The sequence below is a fragment of the Aricia agestis genome, chromosome 3 (assembly GCF_905147365.1).
Source record: "Aricia agestis chromosome 3, ilAriAges1.1, whole genome shotgun sequence".
NCBI lineage: Eukaryota > Metazoa > Arthropoda > Insecta > Lepidoptera > Lycaenidae > Aricia > Aricia agestis.
In genome coordinates, this window is record NC_056408.1 from 11892166 (window position 1) to 11910493 (window position 18328).

The following is an 18328-nucleotide window of genomic DNA, read 5'->3' on the forward strand; positions in this document are numbered from 1 at the left end:
GACAAATTGAAAATGGATTATTGTTTTTTTTATTTAATTTTAGATAGTAATTAGACAATGCTTAAACGGCCAGTCTGAGATCAGCTGAGTCCCAGAGACAAGAATTGAATAAAACTATGATGAAGTCAATATTTTTTACAAAATATAGGTAGTAGGTAGTCCTAATGTCGTTGCAGGTAAGGTCGAATTTCGACCATTGGGCGATCTCTAGTTCATATTAATATGGTTACATATTTTAAATTATTCTAACAACATTAAGGGTGGGTTGCACCAACTTACTTTAACTATACCTAAATTTAATTTTAACCATAAAGAAATGTCAAATGAACTGTCAAATCCCTAGTAATAGTCCATAATGGACGTCATATTTGACGATCACCTTAACCTTAACTATAACAAAGCCTCTGGTGCAACCCACCCTTAAAAAATCAAGATATTTGACATCTGTGTACTGAAAAAAAATGACCTTACGTTTAATAAAATTAAATAAGTCGTCGACTCGCTGCGACCTCCAGGGACGGTTTACCGGACAAATAGTTTAAACTACGTTTAAAAGCTTCACTTTAAGTAAAATAAACTTTCGGATTCAACATCTTAACACTCAGAAAAGAGGGTGGATGTCAAGCCTTTTTAACTAAATTGAGATATTCAATAGGTATATTTTTTCTAGCGTACTTAAGTGTTGGTACGAGTATCATTAACATGTTTCTTATTTAGGTTTTTTGTACCTTTTAAAGCTTACTGTCTCAATGCGACTCAAATATTTTAATATCTATAATATAAAAATGAGTCGCTGAATGTGTTGCTAAGCGCAAAACTCGAGAACGGTTGGACCGATTTCGCAAATTCTTTTTTTTAAATATTCCTTGAAGTACGAGGATGGTTCTTACGGAGAGAAAAATTCTAAAAAAGATTTTTTTTTATTTCCTGAAAAAGTCTAAAAACAACACTTTTCTATACTCCCATTCAAAAGATTTGTGATAATACTTAAAAGTCAAATATATAAAAATGGATTTTCAATTATGTTAGTAACGCTAAAACTCGAAAACAGCTGAACAGGTTGGGCTAATTTTAGTCTTAAAATATTCGTAGAAGTCCAGGGAAGGTTTTAAAGTGACACGAAGTTCACCGGGACAGCTAGTATTATATACAATCAACATTAAGTAAGATTTCAGATTATTTATAATTAGTTACCATAACTTCTGATTCTTTTATAATTTATTCTAAATTTCATGACATTCTCGTAATATTATTAGTTTCAACCAGTGGCTAGAATATTATTTGCAATAGGTGTTTGTGTACGGAATTTTGCAATTACCGTCCAGTCAGAATTATAACCCTTTGCGGCATTAAGGTTAAATCTGACCGTGCATATTTAGTCCGGTTTCCTTTATTTTAATATTTATTGCTTTATTAAAGGTACATTAAGTTCAACAGCGAGTATTTTGAGTCAGGACACGTGTTGCCCGCCCATATGGCGTCGGGTAAGCAACCCGAGCAAAACCGTTTGGGTCGAGACGTGCACAGATTTTATGGATATTTTTTGTTACATTCCTTATGCTGTAAAAACTAAGCATCTGAATATTTAGAGTAACTGATATAAGATGCGTCTTGTGTATCAACGAGACGTAGGAACATAATATTTTGATCAAAAAAACATAATTAATTAGCGTCATTCCCAATATTATACTTACCATCACAGAAATCACGTCATGTACTGTGAATGACAAATAAAAATCAGTGAAGCCATAGGCCTCTTGGATATCTCTCGTGGCGCGGCGAGTGGCAGATTCAGGCAACACGTGGGTGTCAGAGTGCGATCAGCTGTGAAATACGGTTTACTAGTTAAAAATGAAAACACGTTGAAAACGTTAAAAAGTGCCCTGAATAAGGAAAATATGGGCGGTACGAGGTACTGTTGTGTTGTAGGGTGCAAAAATTCCCAATCTCGGATTCGTGAATTAACGTTTTATTCGTTTCTGAGACGGAATTGGGAAACGTATCGAAATCAACATGCCGATTATTAATCATGCTTAAATCTAAATCTCGCATGAATATTTCTAAAATATCAGGTGCAAGTAATTTTTAATATCATTGTTGTATGTATAATAATATATTGTAATTGAAAAAACCAAATAAATAAAATTATAATTGTCGGTTCAATATTTATTACTAATTCCTTCAATATTCACTTTCGCATTTATATTATTATCATACTAATATACTAATTACTGATATTACTAATAATATTATAAGTGCGAAAGTGTGTCTGTCTGTTACCTCTTAATGCCTAAACAGCTAAACAGATTTTGCTGAAATTTGGCATGGATAACTCCATAATATATTCTTAAGAGTCCCGAAAAAGGACATAGACAGTGGCGTAACTATAAGATCCGGGGCCCGTGGCAAATTGATGGGGCTCTATCAGTAAAAATCGTCACGTTTATAATAATCAATATTATGTACTTACTTAAAAAATTTTGCCCATTTGTGTCGGGGCCCGTGGCATTTTGCCAGCCCTATATTTACGCCACTGGACATAGGATACTTTTTGTCTCGGGAAAATGTACGGTTCCCGAATCCCGCGCGGTTACTCCGTTGTGCAAGAGTTATGGGCGTCATCTAGTAAATTCATTATATTACATATTAATCATAAAAATCAAAGAAAAATTTATTTGATAATGAAATACATCTACATTTTCCATTTTTATTTTGCATGTATGGTTGAAAAGTTGCTGAAATATATTTGTTTAGATTATTCAATACATAGCTCCACTTTCACGTCGTACAGTCGATTACCTACTCTGGTCTGTGGTATTACTTTTACACGGATGATTCGTTCTCCATTATCATGGATTTCGAAGACTTCATGAACATGATTGCTTTAGAATTAGTTTGTGCTCTATAATTTTTTATTAGGTAAACAACCTGTTTTTAGTAATAATTAATAACTAAGAAGATGATCTTACAAATATTATTTATTTGTAAGATCATCTTCTTAGTTATTACAAATACAAAGTAAAAAATCATATTCAATGAATTTGAAAGAATATTTCATGATCGTGTATATTTAAGTAAATATAGCTTTTGATAAGTACTGATTTTCCGCGGAAAAAGTCTGCGGGAATATTATGAAGTCCACAATCAATAATAATTTGGCTTATTACTTTTTATTGTGCTAAAAATATAAACAATTACCAAAAAAGTGCAGTGACTTGTATGAGAATCATACGAGAAAAGCGCCCGTGAGTTTCCGCCGTCATCCGACCCGCGGCGTTGGCGTAGCTTAGCAACGATATCCAAGAGGCCTATAACGCCAAGCACAATTTTCAACTTATTATGTTTTTCTTTTATTAGGTTCACACAACAAGATACAATTCACAATACATGTAGTTATAAAATATAATAGAATATAAAATTAATAATACTAGAGAATGTATATCTCTAAAGAGTGAACACAACATGCACATATAATGCGAGCTCTACACTTGAAATCCCGTGATGGCCGCGAACCGCGAGTGTGAGGGTTTCACGGCTTCGCGTTCGCGCTTTGCGGCTTCGTATTTGTACGCATCGTGTTCACGGCGCGTAGCATCCGTGAATCGCGGCCGCAATTCGCACCGCGGATGTAGAGCCCGCATAACATAATAAAAGTTGTGAAATGTGATTGAAGTATGCCACCGTAATCTTTGGTTAAATAAAAAATGTTATTAAACTTTAGAAGCGCATTTTGATATTTAAAACGCCCAAGACATGCCCCAAGTTATGGTAACGCATAAAAAGATTTTTAACTAGATTAGATCATAAATCCTTAATACCGCCGAAACCTGGTGATATTTCCTCGAATTTTTATCACTCCATGCTGACGACATTTTACGATTAGCAAAGATAACTAGAAGGTAATTGAAAGCATTCTGCGTCCATAATGACCGCGCCGAGGCATAAAACACATCCCTCTCTCTCATAAAACCAAACCAAATTTAGTATAACATGATTTACTTCCAAGAAAACGGGGGTTTATTATAAAGAAGATGGTACACTCCAAATTTCTTGTACTATAAAATTTCAATCTTATCGAAATCTAGTTCAAAATTTTAAGTTTTAAAAGGTGATGTTGTTGAAAGACTTCTAAGAAGTTATGCGAAAGAAAAACCCCATTTCGATATTCATATAATATTTTATATTTAAAATAATATTTATTGAATACATTATTTATTTTAAAATAACGTTATAAATTTTAATATTTTATAGAAATGAAAATATTCGATCGACATAATATTAGAAATATTGAATGTCAATTATTAAACGAAAGTAATGTTAATATTTTTTTAATTACATAGCTTTTATTGCGGGCTTATCCCGTAACGAAAAAACATAACACCCTCACTCCAACCAGTTAAGTGGTGTGGCGTTATCAGACTTCGGCACGGTGTTTGTGTGCGTGTGACTAGACGTATGCGTATTATAAATGTATAAGATTATAAAAAATGCTAAGCTTTACCGCGGCAGTCCCCGAGTGTCACACGTATTTTTAATTCAATATTTACAAGTATTTTTAATACATAATATTTATATAGTACTTAGATGAGACACGTATACTTGTCCATAGTGGAGGTTTGAGTTTGGCTGGAACAGAAGGTTTCAAGACCTAATATTATTATGTCCTATTCTTGACACCGAAAGTTATATTAATTTATGTAACATATAATTACTTAGTAATTTCACAACGTAGTCTCAATTTGTTTTGTTAATTAATTTTGTTATTATGTTTCATTTAGTACAATTTTGTATCCAAAAAAGCAAATCGTATGTTTTATGCGATACAGTGCCCAGATAAACTGATCCGGTTTATGGCGCACTATTTTATGTTGTAAAAAAAAACTGTGTTTCTAATAATAAATAAATAATTTAAAAAGTATATATCATTTTACTAGTCGAGGAATTTGGAGAACTGTATGACAATGAGGAGGTAAGTGGTACATATACTGCAGTAGTTGAGCGGTAAAGCCATGTTCATCTTGACGACTCCCCCCAGGAGGTACACTATCTGATTGTCTTTGGTCAACTGAAGAAACGCCTTTATGTTACGCCGCTCCATTTTACCTGAAATTCAAAATGAATACAAAATCATATTACATCATCTCCATAAATTTCTAGTAGTGGCTTAAAAAGTTATGCTTTAGGATATTCTTGAATGTAGCTACCAATATTCATGTTTTGAGTCTTAATATCAATTAATATAATATGTCGCGCAATCCACTAAAACGTTTTGGAACATAGTATAATACACTAAGTAAGTATATAAATTATAATGTAATGTTTTTTAACCGATAACATTCAAAACAATTTCTTTAGGCCATATTATATTTTATAACATTTAATTGTACAATTTTCAAATCCAACCACAGTATGAAGGTTATAACCACAGACATACATCAAGATAGATACCGCATGTCGCCCCATTTGTATGAAAACGAGCGTGTCACTTTTTACTTTTTTTTTTATGAAATAAGGGGGCAAACGAGCAAACGGGTCACCTGAAGGAAAGCAACTTCCGTCGCCCATGGACACTCGCAGCATCAGAAGAGCTGCAGGTGCGTTGCCGGCCTTTTAAGAGGGAATAGGGTAATAGGGGAGGGTAGGGTAGGGAAGGGAAGGGAAAAGGGGAGGGTAGGGAAGGGAAAAGGGTAGGGGATTGGGCCTCCGGTAAACTCACTCACTCGGCGAAACACAGCGCAAGCGCTGTTTCACGCCGGTTTCCTGTGAGAACGTGGTATTTCTCCGGTCGTGCCGGCCCATTCGTGCCGAAGCATGGCTCTCCCACGTACCTACGTACCGATGATATAAACGTTTTTATAAACTTTTAGGCATTTAGGCAATTTTTAAATTCCGACTGACGTCCGATTCCGATAGCAGACTAATAGAAAATATTTTCGAAAGATGAGCATTGCTCGTCGTTTGGGGACGCGATATGGCACGCGAAGTACATACACTTGCGGTATCTATCTTGATCTATATCTGTGGTTGTAACCAACCAATTGGAAACTAATTTTATACAATGTAGTCTTCTAGTCCCTAACGACTCTGTCATTTTCGAATTTGTTTCTCGTGATGAGACCACAAATATTTTCATTTACAATTTATTGAATACTAGTTGACAGGCCGTAACCCCGTTGCGCCAAAATTAGTTAATCGCGCGTGAACCGTACATTTTTCCGGGATAAAAAGTATCTCCATACACAACAAAATCATAATATACAGACAATAGACAGACAGGCAGACACACTTTCACATATTTTATAATACTAGCTATTTGACCGAGCTTTGCTCGGTATTCGATAAAACACGAATAAAATTACATTTTCTAAAAATGATTCCTAGCTAGATCGATTTATCGCCCCAGAAACCCCCTGTATACTAAATTTCATGAAAATCGTTTCACGAAAACCGATTCCGAGATTCCAATTATATGTATAATATATATATATATATATATATATATATATATATATATATATATATATATATATATATATATATATATATATATATAAATATACAAGAATTGCTCGTTTAAATATATAAAATTCTTTATTTTTACAAAATGTTGAAATACTTTATTAATACTTTATTATGCTAAGTACTCAATACGGTTTTGCTCGTCGAGCAATAACGACGAGCAAAACCCGCGGCTCGGGCTTTCGTCCACACATTTAGCATTGCTCGATAGTTTTATTCTAAATCGATATATTTCATTCCATCAATCCGGCTCCATCCGGTTCCATCAATCCTTGGAGCGGCTCGATGCGAGCCTTCGAGCTGTCAGGAGCTGTCAGTTCTGCGGCCCACACAATAATTATTACTCGATTTAGGTAGCGAACTCACGGCGCAGTTTTTTCCCGCGCCCGCCGCGGTTGCGGGCCCGCGAAAATGAGCGGTATTATTTCAGAACTCACGAGACCGCTGATTTGTGCGGGCCCGCAGTCCGCGCCGAAAAAACCGCGCCGTGAGTTCGCTCCCTACTACGGCTACTGCGATCGCCCGCTAAACTATCGCAGAGAGCGCGGGCGCAAACCGCCGAGGCTGCGGGCGGTGCAGTGGGAGCCGCAAACAACCGCGAAAGTTTAAACTATCGATCAAAACCATATGTGAGTACTTAGCATTAGGAAAATACTTACTTAGCTCCTGTGTGTTCAAAGTTTCTTGTAAAATAACTTGTAAATCCTCAACTTGGTTTACTGTTATTGTGGAAAAGAAACACAGCGCCACGATCAGAAATATGTACTTCAGACATCGAGCTATACCCACCACCATAACGTTGTAATGCTCCTGAAATATTATAGTATAAGTAAAATTAAAAAGAGTGAAAAATTTAAATTACACTGTATAGGCCTCTTGGATATCGTTGCTAAGCTACGGCAACGCCGCGGGTCGGTTGACGGCGGAAACTCACGGGCGCTTTTCTCATATGATTCTCATACAAGTCACTGCACTTTTTTGGTAATTGTTTATATTTTTAGCACAATAAAAAGTAATGAGTCAAATTATTATTAATTGTGGACTTCATAATATTTGCGCAGACTTTTTCCGCGGAAAATCAGTACTACGCGGAAAAGCAGTAATTTGGCATGGATAACTAACTCCATAGAGTTATCCATGCCAAATTTCAGCAAAATCTGTTCAGCAGTTTAGGCGTTAAGAGGTAACAGACATACACACTTTCGCACTTATAATATTATTAGTAAATTAGTAATATCATTAATATTAGTATATTAGTATGATAATAATATTATAAATGCGAAAGTGAATATTAAAGGAATTAGTAATAAATATTGAACCGACAATAATTATATTTATATCGTTTTTTCAATTACAATATATTATTATACATAAAACAATGATATTAAAAATAACTTGCACGTGATATTTTAGAAATATTCATGCGAGATTTAGATTTAAGCATGATTAATAATCGGCATGTTGATTTCGATACGTTTCCCAATTCCGTCTCAGAAACGAATAAAAAATTAATTCACGATTCCGAGATTGGGAATATTTGAACCCTACAACACAACAGTACTTTTTCATAGCACTTTTTAACGTTTTCAACGTGTTTTCATTCTTAACTAGTAAACCGTATTTCACAGCTGATCACACTCTGACACCCACGTGTTGCCTCAATCTGCCACACGCCGCGCCACTAGAGTTATCCAAGAGGCCTATACTAGATGACACCAGCAACTCCTCACAGAAAAAAAATCATTTTCAATAAATAAATAAATTCTAATAAACTTTTCTAATCTCTAACAAGAGAAATACTAACTATTAATAATAACAAATAGCCTTCTCATATTTCTGGATTGCACAATTAAAAATGTTACGTAACATACCTACAAGTATCCAGTCATAATATCATTGACTAAGTATTTCGACGCTTCCTTTTTTATATTCTAAAATCTAAACGATATAAACGTTAAAAATATCACAAGACTAAAGATAAACGCGAAGGCAAAATTGAAAGTAACGGCCTTGTAAATAGATAACAGAAAACTTTGTCCCATCCAGATTAAATTAGGACCCATTATCAGGTCTCGCGATAAAGTTTCGCAGGAAAATAAAAGGACCCGTTGAACTTTTCACCCGTTTGCTTCGTTATTGGGTATATAGTACCTATACAAATAGGTACCATCGAAGAAATTGATTCAAATAGGCAGTTGACGGATCTACGTCATATTTTGGTGGGATTACGTCAGTCCAATGTTAGTTGTGTGATCTGTCGACACCTCAGAACAGGAAAATAAGGTCGAAACGGTTTGACATAACGCGACCAAATTACGTAGGTCCACCATCTGCCTATTAATCAATTTCTCTGATAGTACTTTCATAATATATGAAATTACTAGATGTCCCGCGCGGCTTCGCCCGCGTAAATTAGAAATTTTACAGAATCCGTAGGTACATTTTCCCATAAAAAATATATCCCCCGTTTTTCTCACATTTTCCTGAGTTTCTTCTGTCGTATTAGTCTTAGAGTAATAATATAATATAACCTTCTCGATAAATGATGAGTCTTACTCGATAAATGATCTATCTAACACTGAGATAAGTTTTTAAATCGGACCTGTAGTTTCTGAGATTGACGCGTTCAAGCAAACATACTCTTCAGGTTTATAATATTAGGTAGATATAGATTTTTTTTAATTATCGCTTGACAAACTCGAGTCTCGATCTAAAAGACTATGAAATGGTATAATATGGTAGTGATGATGATGATGATGATGATGAAGAATGTAATTTGCATAGTAGCATATGCTTTCTGTTCTTAAAACAACGCCGAAACTCCCAAACTTGTATCTATAAAGAATCAGGAATTCTCTCAGCACCTTCCGAACCACGGTATACCAGGTATATCTCGGTGCAAAATCTTACTTGTTGGTAGCATATGCTTAGAATACTTCTCACGAAACCGAAGTCACCATATGTTTCCCTATAAGTTTTGAGGAGTTCCCTCGATTACTTATGGATCCTTCATCAGATCACCACTTTTCTGAATATAATACCAAATTGGGATGATACCCTATATACCAAAAGAAAAATTTTGAAAATCGGTTAACAAACGGCGGAGTAATCGTTGAATATAAGAAAACGAACATAACACCTCCCCCATTTTGAAAGTCGGTTAAAATTGTAGCCTATGTGTTATTTATTTAATATTTTAATCAGCACATGAATTGAATAACAAAAAAAAATCTGTCAGGACAAACTAAAATTGAAATAGAATAATATTGAATGCGATGATAGCGCCGTCCGCCGGATCTAATGTAAAACATTCCAAAATCAACAACTCCTTATAAATAAGAAATTAATTGAAAAAACATTTTCCAGTAGACCAAACTGTAAATCTAAACCATTCTCGAATCTCCACGAACACACACAAAAAATTTCATCAAAATTGGTCCAGTCGTTTAGGAGGAGTTCAGTCACATACACACGCACACAAGAAATATATATATATACTAGATGTCCCGCGCGGCTTCGCCCGCGTAAATTAGAAATTTTACAGAATCCGTAGGTACATTTTCCCATAAAAAATATTTCCCCCGTTTTTCCCACATTTTCCTGAGTTTCTTCTGTCGTATTAGTCTTAGAGTAATAATATAATATAACCTTCTCGATAAATGATGAGTCTTACTCGATAAATGATCTATCTAACACTGAGATAAGTTTTTAAATCGGACCTGTAGTTTCTGAGATTGACGCGTTCAAGCAAACATACTCTTCAGGTTTATAATATTAGGTAGATATAGATTTTTTTTAATTATCGCTTGACAAACTCGAGTCTCGATCTAAAAGACTATGAAATGGTATAATATGGTAGTGATGATGATGATGATGATGATGAAGAATGTAATTTGCATAGTAGCATATGCTTTCTGTTCTTAAAACAACGCCGAAACTCCCAAACTTGTATCTATAAAGAATCAGGAATTCTCTCAGCACCTTCCGAACCACGGTATACCAGGTATATCTCGGTGCAAAATCTTACTTGTTGGTAGCATATGCTTAGAATACTTCTCACGAAACCGAAGTCACCACACGTTTCCCTATAAGTTTTGAGGAGTTCCCTCGATTACTTATGGATCCTTCATCAGATCACCACTTTTCTGAATATAATACCAAATTGGGATGATACCCTATATACCAAAAGAAAAATTTTGAAAATCGGTTAACAAACGGCGGAGTAATCGTTGAATATAAGAAAACGAACATAACACCTCCCCCATTTTGAAAGTCGGTTAAAATTGTAGCCTATGTGTTATTTATTTAATATTTTAATCAGCACATGAATTGAATAACAAAATTTTTTTCAAATTAATCGTAGCACCATCTGTCAGGACAAACTAAAATTGAAATAGAATAATATTGAATGCGATGATAGCGCCGTCCGCCGGATCTAATGTAAAACATTCCAAAATCAACAACTCCTTATAAATAAGAAATTAATTGAAAAAACATTTTCCAGTAGACCAAACTGTAAATCTAAACCATTCTCGAATCTCCACGAACACACACAAAAAATTTCATCAAAATTGGTCCAGTCGTTTAGGAGGAGTTCAGTCACATACACACGCACACAAGAAATATATATATTAAGATTAAGATTAAGATTAAGATAAGATTAAGATAAGCATTTAAATTATAACTTTATATATTTAATTTATTGTTATTTCATAAATTATAATTTCATTTGGCATAATTATTTTTTGTTATCAAAATTTACTTTGGGTTAACTGTTATCTAAAACTTACCAAAGCATTTGAATTAAAATATTGCACCACAGTCTTCATTATCAACACCGTGCACATACCAGATGACAATAACATTATCAAAATCTGAAATAGAACGAAGAACTTCAAAATATGTACAACAAAAATTTACTAAATGCAATATAAAAATTACGATACATACCGGAAAACCGATAAGTTTATTCAAATGCTTGGAGCACTTGTGTATTAATTCGTATTCCTTGTAGAACGAGGCCGTGGCGCTGAACATTTCGCCCGACAAATTACTTCCCTCCGACAAAAAAGCCTGCTCGTTTAAAATAAAAATCCTCGATACTCGTTCCCTCAGCAGCTCCACTCTCCTCAGTATCAATGCGAGGGACGAACAAAAAAATAACGTCTCCAGGTCGTGAGTGAATAGAGACACGAAAATCGCACCCCTCGCCCCGTACCCCGGGCTCGGCTCGTCAAAATATGCATCGTCGAAAACGAACTCGAATATGTCGTAACAAAATATTGCCAGGAAACAGAATAAGTAGCGGTGTTTCGAACTCGATACGTCTGAAGCCCGGCCGTCGTCGAACAACTCCGCAAACAATTGGCTTCTTGATACACTCGTAAAACTTAGCACCAGATATTCCAATGCTACCGTTATATTGAACACGATCTGCGTAGCGCTGTACGAGTTTATAAAAATTCTAAAATATACAGTGAGTATGACAACGCAAACTGTGTACGCGTAGCACAGTCCGAGAATGAATTTGCTTTTACAGACTAATCTGAGCCTATTTATACCGAACAGAGTTTCGAATTTAATCAAATATTGTATTTTCTTTGGTATCTGACCGTCTACAATGAAATTATTCTTTTTTTGGACTGGAATATTATTTGGTGTTACTTTATTTTCTCGCATTTCAAAGTATGTCATAGCTCTGGCGCGACCGATGTTTCCCTACAACTGATACCAGTCAAAATACGAAATTAATTGATGATTGATTAGACTTCTGAATATTTTATTTGATTGCGTCAATTACAATTAGCTTTTAAAAACGTGGCACTTAAAACTAATTGTGGTATAAAAGGCGGGTCACAAAATTCAAATCGATTGTGGTTTGTATGGCATTTTGTGACTTTCCTCAAGGTTTAAATTATAGCATACTCTATACTCTAATTGACAACATTATAAGACTGTTACATTAAAATTGCTAATTTTATTATTATTTACATATTGATCTGCACTAATTACTTTACAATATATACATTGTACATGGTAAATGGTCAAAGAGTTAGTTGATCATTTTTTGTGACTTTAGGGAGATCGCAAACGACAGACTTTTTGTGCGATCGAGTCCAGATCGAGTCGGCATGGGCGCCGCAGACTCGATCGCACAAAAAGTATGTAAATAAATAAAAATAAAAATTGTTTTGTATCTTAATAAATTTGAATCAAATATTTTCAGAACGTTGAACTACATGTTGCCTACCACCGGTTCGGGAACTAACCCGGCGACAAGAATCGGCGTAAGAAACTCGCACGAGGCCACTTTTTAGTAAAAAAGTGGATAATTTGTCTTTTAAAAAAATAAAATTTACAATGTAAATATGTCGTCTGCGATCTCCCTTATTGTGGCATGTATACAAATACTCTTGCCGATCGTGCAACAATATTTCGTCCTATAACTTGTTAAACTTTATCAGGCGGTACAGTAGTATCTCCAATTTGATGCGTTTATGTCAACGAAACAGTTTTCGGATGTGTGGAATCGAACCGACGCATCATCATATCAGTTGAAATATCCATATCCATACTTCTATACTTAATATTAAAAATGCGAAAGTGTGTCTGTCTGACTGTCTGTCTGTTACCTCTTCACGTCCAAACTGCTGAACCGATTTTGCTGGGTGTAGAGATGCTTTGAGTCTCGGGAAAGGACATATGATACTTTTTATCCCGGAAAAATGTACGGTTCCCACGCGATAAACTAATTTTGGCGCAACGGAGTTGCGAGCGTCATCTAGTGAGGACATAACTAAATGGCCCAAATCGATGAATGGGTAATAAAATAATATTGGTAGGTACCTGACTTTAATATTTTTGGTACGTTAGCATTAAGTCCTGCTTATCAGCAGTTCTTTTTTTAATGATATAGAATAAATTAAAATAATATCATCGCTTATTAAAATATAAAATATCATCGCTTATTAAAATATAAGAGAGATTAAAAAGAGTTTTTAGCTTTACGGGAGTGTTACACGTATTGTTTCGATTTTCCATCGCAACATGGTCACAGGTGGACTGTACTGAGTCTGAGACAATACGTAAACGATCAAACAATAAAATACAATTTAGTTAGCTATTTTTTAACTTACCAAGTTTTTAATTTAATCATAATGTTTTTGAAGTTATTGCATATGTTATGAACTTATCGAACTGTTTAACAATAACAAGGTATGTTATGCAGATGCTTATATAAACATACCTCATCCAGGTATGTTTGTCATTTTCTGTATGACTCTACACGTAAACACCTCACTGGTGGTCAAACGTGTCCTCACACAGAGAATTACTAAAATTGCGTTGTACTTCAAACATCGGTTGAACACCAAGACTGCTGCATATTTCAATACGTCGATAACTACAAACACAAAAAATACTTTAGTTTTTAGTTACAAAAACTTTTACAATATCAAGAAAATACCGTTTTTACATTACAATGAGTCTGCAGGCAATGCACTTGCCCTCCGATATGGTGGGTGTCAAGTTGCAACTTGGTTGCAACAGCAGTCGTGTCAGAGCTTGTATTGCAAGTGTGCAAAATATTTATTTAACAAAACTAGAGATCGCCCAATGGTCGAAATTCGACCTTAGTTTCAACGACATTAGGAGTAAAAATATTGACTTCATCATATTTTTTTCAACTCTTGTCTCTGGGACTCAGCTGATCTCAGACTGGCCGTGTAAGCATTGTCTAATAGTATCTTAGATTCAATAAAAAAAACTATAATCCATTTTCAATTTGTTACCTTGTTGTCAACAGACTTCAACCATAAATAAAAGAGTATAATTCGTATGTATAGGCTTGTCACTCAAAAATCTGTCATTTTTCCTAGTGTGTATGTTGTTGTGTGTGTAATGTTTTATTTGTTAAAAAAATGTATGATAAAAGCATAATTTCAAAATAATATTAGCTCGATGCACTCCTTCACCATATAAACTATAACTGTGCAAAATTTCATTCACCTACGTTTCCCCATTTTCGTCAAAAGGGATACAAAGTTTTTGGCTCACGTATTAATATATAGACTAGAGATCGCCCAATGGTCGAAATTCGACCTTAGTTACAACGACATTAGGACTACTACCTATATTTTGTAAAAAAATATTGACTTTATCATATTTTTTTCAACTCTTGTCTCTGGGACTTAGCTGATCTCAGACTGGCCATGTGCATTGTCTAATAGTATCTAAGATTCAATAAAAAAACTACAATCAATTTTTAATTTGTCACCTTGTTGTCAACAGATTTCAACCATAAATAAAAGAGTCATATAATTCGTATGTATAGGCTTGTCACTCAAAAATCTGTCATTTTTCCCAGTTTGTGTGTTGTAGTGTGTGTAATGTTTTATTTGTTAAAAAAATGTATGATAAAAGCATAATTTCGAAATAATATTAGCTCGATGCACACCTTCACCATATAAACTATAACTGTGCAAAATTTCATTCACCTACGTTTCCACATTTTTCGTAAAAAGGGTTACAAAGTTTTTCGTTCGCGTATTAATATTATAGATATTATTGCTTACCTCACTATTATAGCTGAAGTTCAGGACAAAGACAATAAACGTTTTTATAAGAATATTTAATTCGCTACGAGCGTCACCGTAACCTGAAAATATAATAATTATCATGACTTGAATTTTGAATTCACGTACGTGTTATGTGATGAACTATATTACTTTTAGCATCATAATATCAATAACAGCATTTAATAAAATTGCTTACCGATACTTTGATGATATTATTTAAATCCTCCGAACACCTGTGCAAGTGGTCATAGTGTTTATATATAAAAGAAATGTTCTCCGACATTTTCTTAAAATTCTGATAATGTACTAGGAAACTTCTTCCCTCCGGCGGACTAACGTGCTCGAGACGGTTTCTGACCTTTCATTTTAACTCTTTGATGTATTAAATACAGGATAGTATTTAGAAACACGAGTTCCAAATCGTGTCCAAACAATATGTAACGCACGTAAAACTCCTCATCGACTCCGAAATATGGTCGGAGTCCTATCGCGTACACACCAACGTCCAGTAAAATAAATATGGCTGCGACGGAGGTCGACAAAATGTTGAAGACTTTTAAAGACCTCGTTGAACTTTCTTTCAGACTATTATTTTGGTCAAAAATTTTAACGTTTTTAAAAAACGACTCGTAAGTCGCTTTACTCGTGGTTAGGAGCAAATTAAACTGGTAATAATGTAAGCAGGTAGAATGGCATATTTGTACACAATGATACTGACCAAAGCGAAGATCAGTTTTAAAAACCAGACACAAATAAAGTATAGGAAAGCGCAGTTTAGGTTAGCGAGGAGACAAACGTATTTGTGACAGCCGATCAGTAACAAGCGACAGTATCCCAAGCACACGGTCATGCAGATTGCTGGTTTCAGGGCCTTCAATATGCTTTGATCCTCATTTACAAAGTTATTACATTTTACGGAAGGTATTATATGATTGGATTGCATTTTATTAAATACTGCTAACCGCAATACAGCAAGTTTGTTCATAAACAGTAAGTCCAACAAAAGAAAACAGTGTTTCCATTAACAAAATTAACGAGTTTTAGTACATTATATATTATCCATCATAATATTTTTCATTCGAAGCCATCTTTTTTTTTTTATGAAATAAGGGGGCAAACGAGCAAACGGGTCACCTGATGGAAAGCAACTTCCGTCGCCCATGGACACTCGCAGCATCAGAAGAGCTGCAGGTGCGTTGCCGGCCTTCTAAGGGGTAATAGGGGAGGGTAGGGAAGGGAATAGGGGAGGGTACGGGAGGAAATAGGGGAGGGTAGGGAAAGGAAAAGGGTAGGGGATTGGGCCTCCGGTAAACTCACTTACTCGGCGAAACACAGCGGAAGCGCTGTTTCACGCCGGTTTTCTGTGAGGACGTGGTATCTCTCCGGTCGATCCGGCCCATTCGTGCCGAAGCATGGCTCTCCCACGTCAAAAAGTCGTCTTATGATTACGCCTTTCTATTTGGTAAATTGAAGACCTTTAATCACACAAAATAGCACTTAACATCATTGATAAATGCAAAAAAGCTTGATTTAATTAATGAATTTATTGAATTGCAAAATCATGATGAGATACGTGATACAAATATTAACATACTTCAAAGGTAGGTTCATGTCTAACTTTATATCGCCATATAACTTGTAGATGAATTGTCTGTCTTTGGTTAATTGAAATAAAGCCTTCAATTGACGTCGGTTGCTTCGATCTACAATTGAGAAATAACGAGACTGAGCAAAGGAAGATATTTCTTAAATTTTTAGGTTGCAGTAATTATGCTGTTTGAATAGTAGACCATGGAATTACTGTAATAAATACAGAGATTTTGCTGGCGTTAAAAATAAAGTACGAGGTTTGTTCAAAGTAAACAAAGGAAAGGGTTTTAGAACATGTTTTACAACAAAATTAAACTAAATTTCATAGAAATATAGCCGTTGCTGAGAAATCTATTATTATGTAAAGATACAAGGTAGTCTCTTTATTAAGTTTAGAAGTAAAATTATTTAGCACTTACGCAAACATTCGGTGTCCCGCAATTTTTTGACTCGCCGACGTATGGAGGCTACTTCGCTGGTTGTCAAACGCGTTATTAAACTGATCATCGTAAAGATGGATACATTCTTCAATATTTGTGCCACAGCTATGACTATGCAGTATTTGATCATCTAAAAATTTAAAAGTCATTACATCAGAACAATTTTCATTTTATATCTTGAGTTGATATTAGAAAATCACTCTAACTATCTAAATAAAGCATATTCTTAGTATAATATACAAATTCAAACATAATTAGTGCCGAATGTATGAAAAGAAAAATGAAGTGAACAATTTTGGTAGATCGTATGATATTATAATCAATAACATAAATATTGTTACCTACCACATGAAAATTTACGTTTATCACTAAAATAGTTAGTACTTTCAACATAAATATTGTACTAGCAACCAGCATCAAGAGAATCACTGAAATCTGTAAAAAAATATATTTGTTTTTCAGAAAGTTTGGTTTTTTACCAACATACAATTATACATTACAAAGGTAAATCTTAATTTTTTGTAAAGTTAATTTATACAAACTAAAACGAAATAAAAAACGAGTATAACTTTATAATATAACACAGTATACCAATAATTTAAAACTTACTGTAAATCTTACTGCGTCATTTAAAATTTCGGAACAGTCATGCAAATGATCATATTGCCTATAAAGATTAGAGATACGCCGAGACATAAACAAAATATTCCTCGTCGCCTTACAATTTTTCTTTACATCAGACAGTAAACTGTTAAAATTATGATTAAATATTCTAATCCTTTGATATATGGTATAAAGCAATGAATTTATAAACACAATTTCCAACTGGAATCCTAAACCAGATAGATATGAACTAAAATAATGGGCGCCAAAGCCAAAGTACTCACTGACAGAGAAGTAGTATAACAAAATTTCGTAAACCGAAAACACAAACAAAGCAACGAGACAGTAAATATTAAATAACTTGATGTTTCTGTTTAGTATTGTATCGGTCTTATTGTCTGATTCGAAATTACTCAGTTTATCGAAAAAGCTTTGTAGTGTTTTCTGCGAAAAGAAACAGCTAAAGGCACTCACGATGTAGGCAAAAGTGCTACTATATCTGTAAACGATTAAACTAACAGATTCTAAGTCACTGTGCTGTAAGAAGTAGCCAGCGCTAAAAAGCACCAAAACTGTGTTCGAGTACGAAAGAAAGCGTAG

At 34.5% G+C, this 18328-nt stretch overlaps 1 protein-coding gene and 1 long non-coding RNA gene across 2 annotated transcripts; one reads left to right on the plus strand and one right to left on the minus strand.

Moving 5' to 3' along the window:
- Window positions 1-4930: 4930 nt before the first annotated feature.
- Window positions 4931-11844, minus strand: LOC121725349. The gene is made up of 4 exons (XM_042112241.1): window positions 11470-11844; window positions 11310-11393; window positions 7179-7329; window positions 4931-5103 (listed from the first exon to the last, which is right to left on the minus strand). Exons 1-4 carry the CDS (start codon window positions 11554-11556, stop codon window positions 4931-4933), a joined length of 495 nt encoding a protein of 164 aa, XP_041968175.1. The 5' UTR covers window positions 11557-11844.
- Window positions 6685-18083, plus strand: LOC121725350. Its single transcript, XR_006035367.1, has 3 exons — window positions 6685-6831; window positions 14885-14891; window positions 18071-18083. It is a non-coding gene; the product is annotated as an uncharacterized LOC121725350 (long non-coding RNA).
- Window positions 18084-18328: the final 245 nt, after the last annotated feature.

What these genes read in the sequence shown, in the direction of transcription:
- LOC121725349 (XM_042112241.1), bottom strand. Translation starts at nt 11,556, where the DNA reads ATGTTCAGCGCCACGGCCTCGTTCTACAAGGAATACGAATTAATACAC. An exon ending in ATAAACTTATCGGTTTTCCG is followed by an intron (nt 11,394 to 11,469) that starts GTATGTATCGTA and finishes GTTCTATTTCAG; the next exon opens with ATTTTGATAATGTTATTGTC. An exon ending in ATTTTAATTCAAATGCTTTG is followed by an intron (nt 7,330 to 11,309) that starts GTAAGTTTTAGA and finishes ATAATATTTCAG; the next exon opens with GAGCATTACAACGTTATGGT.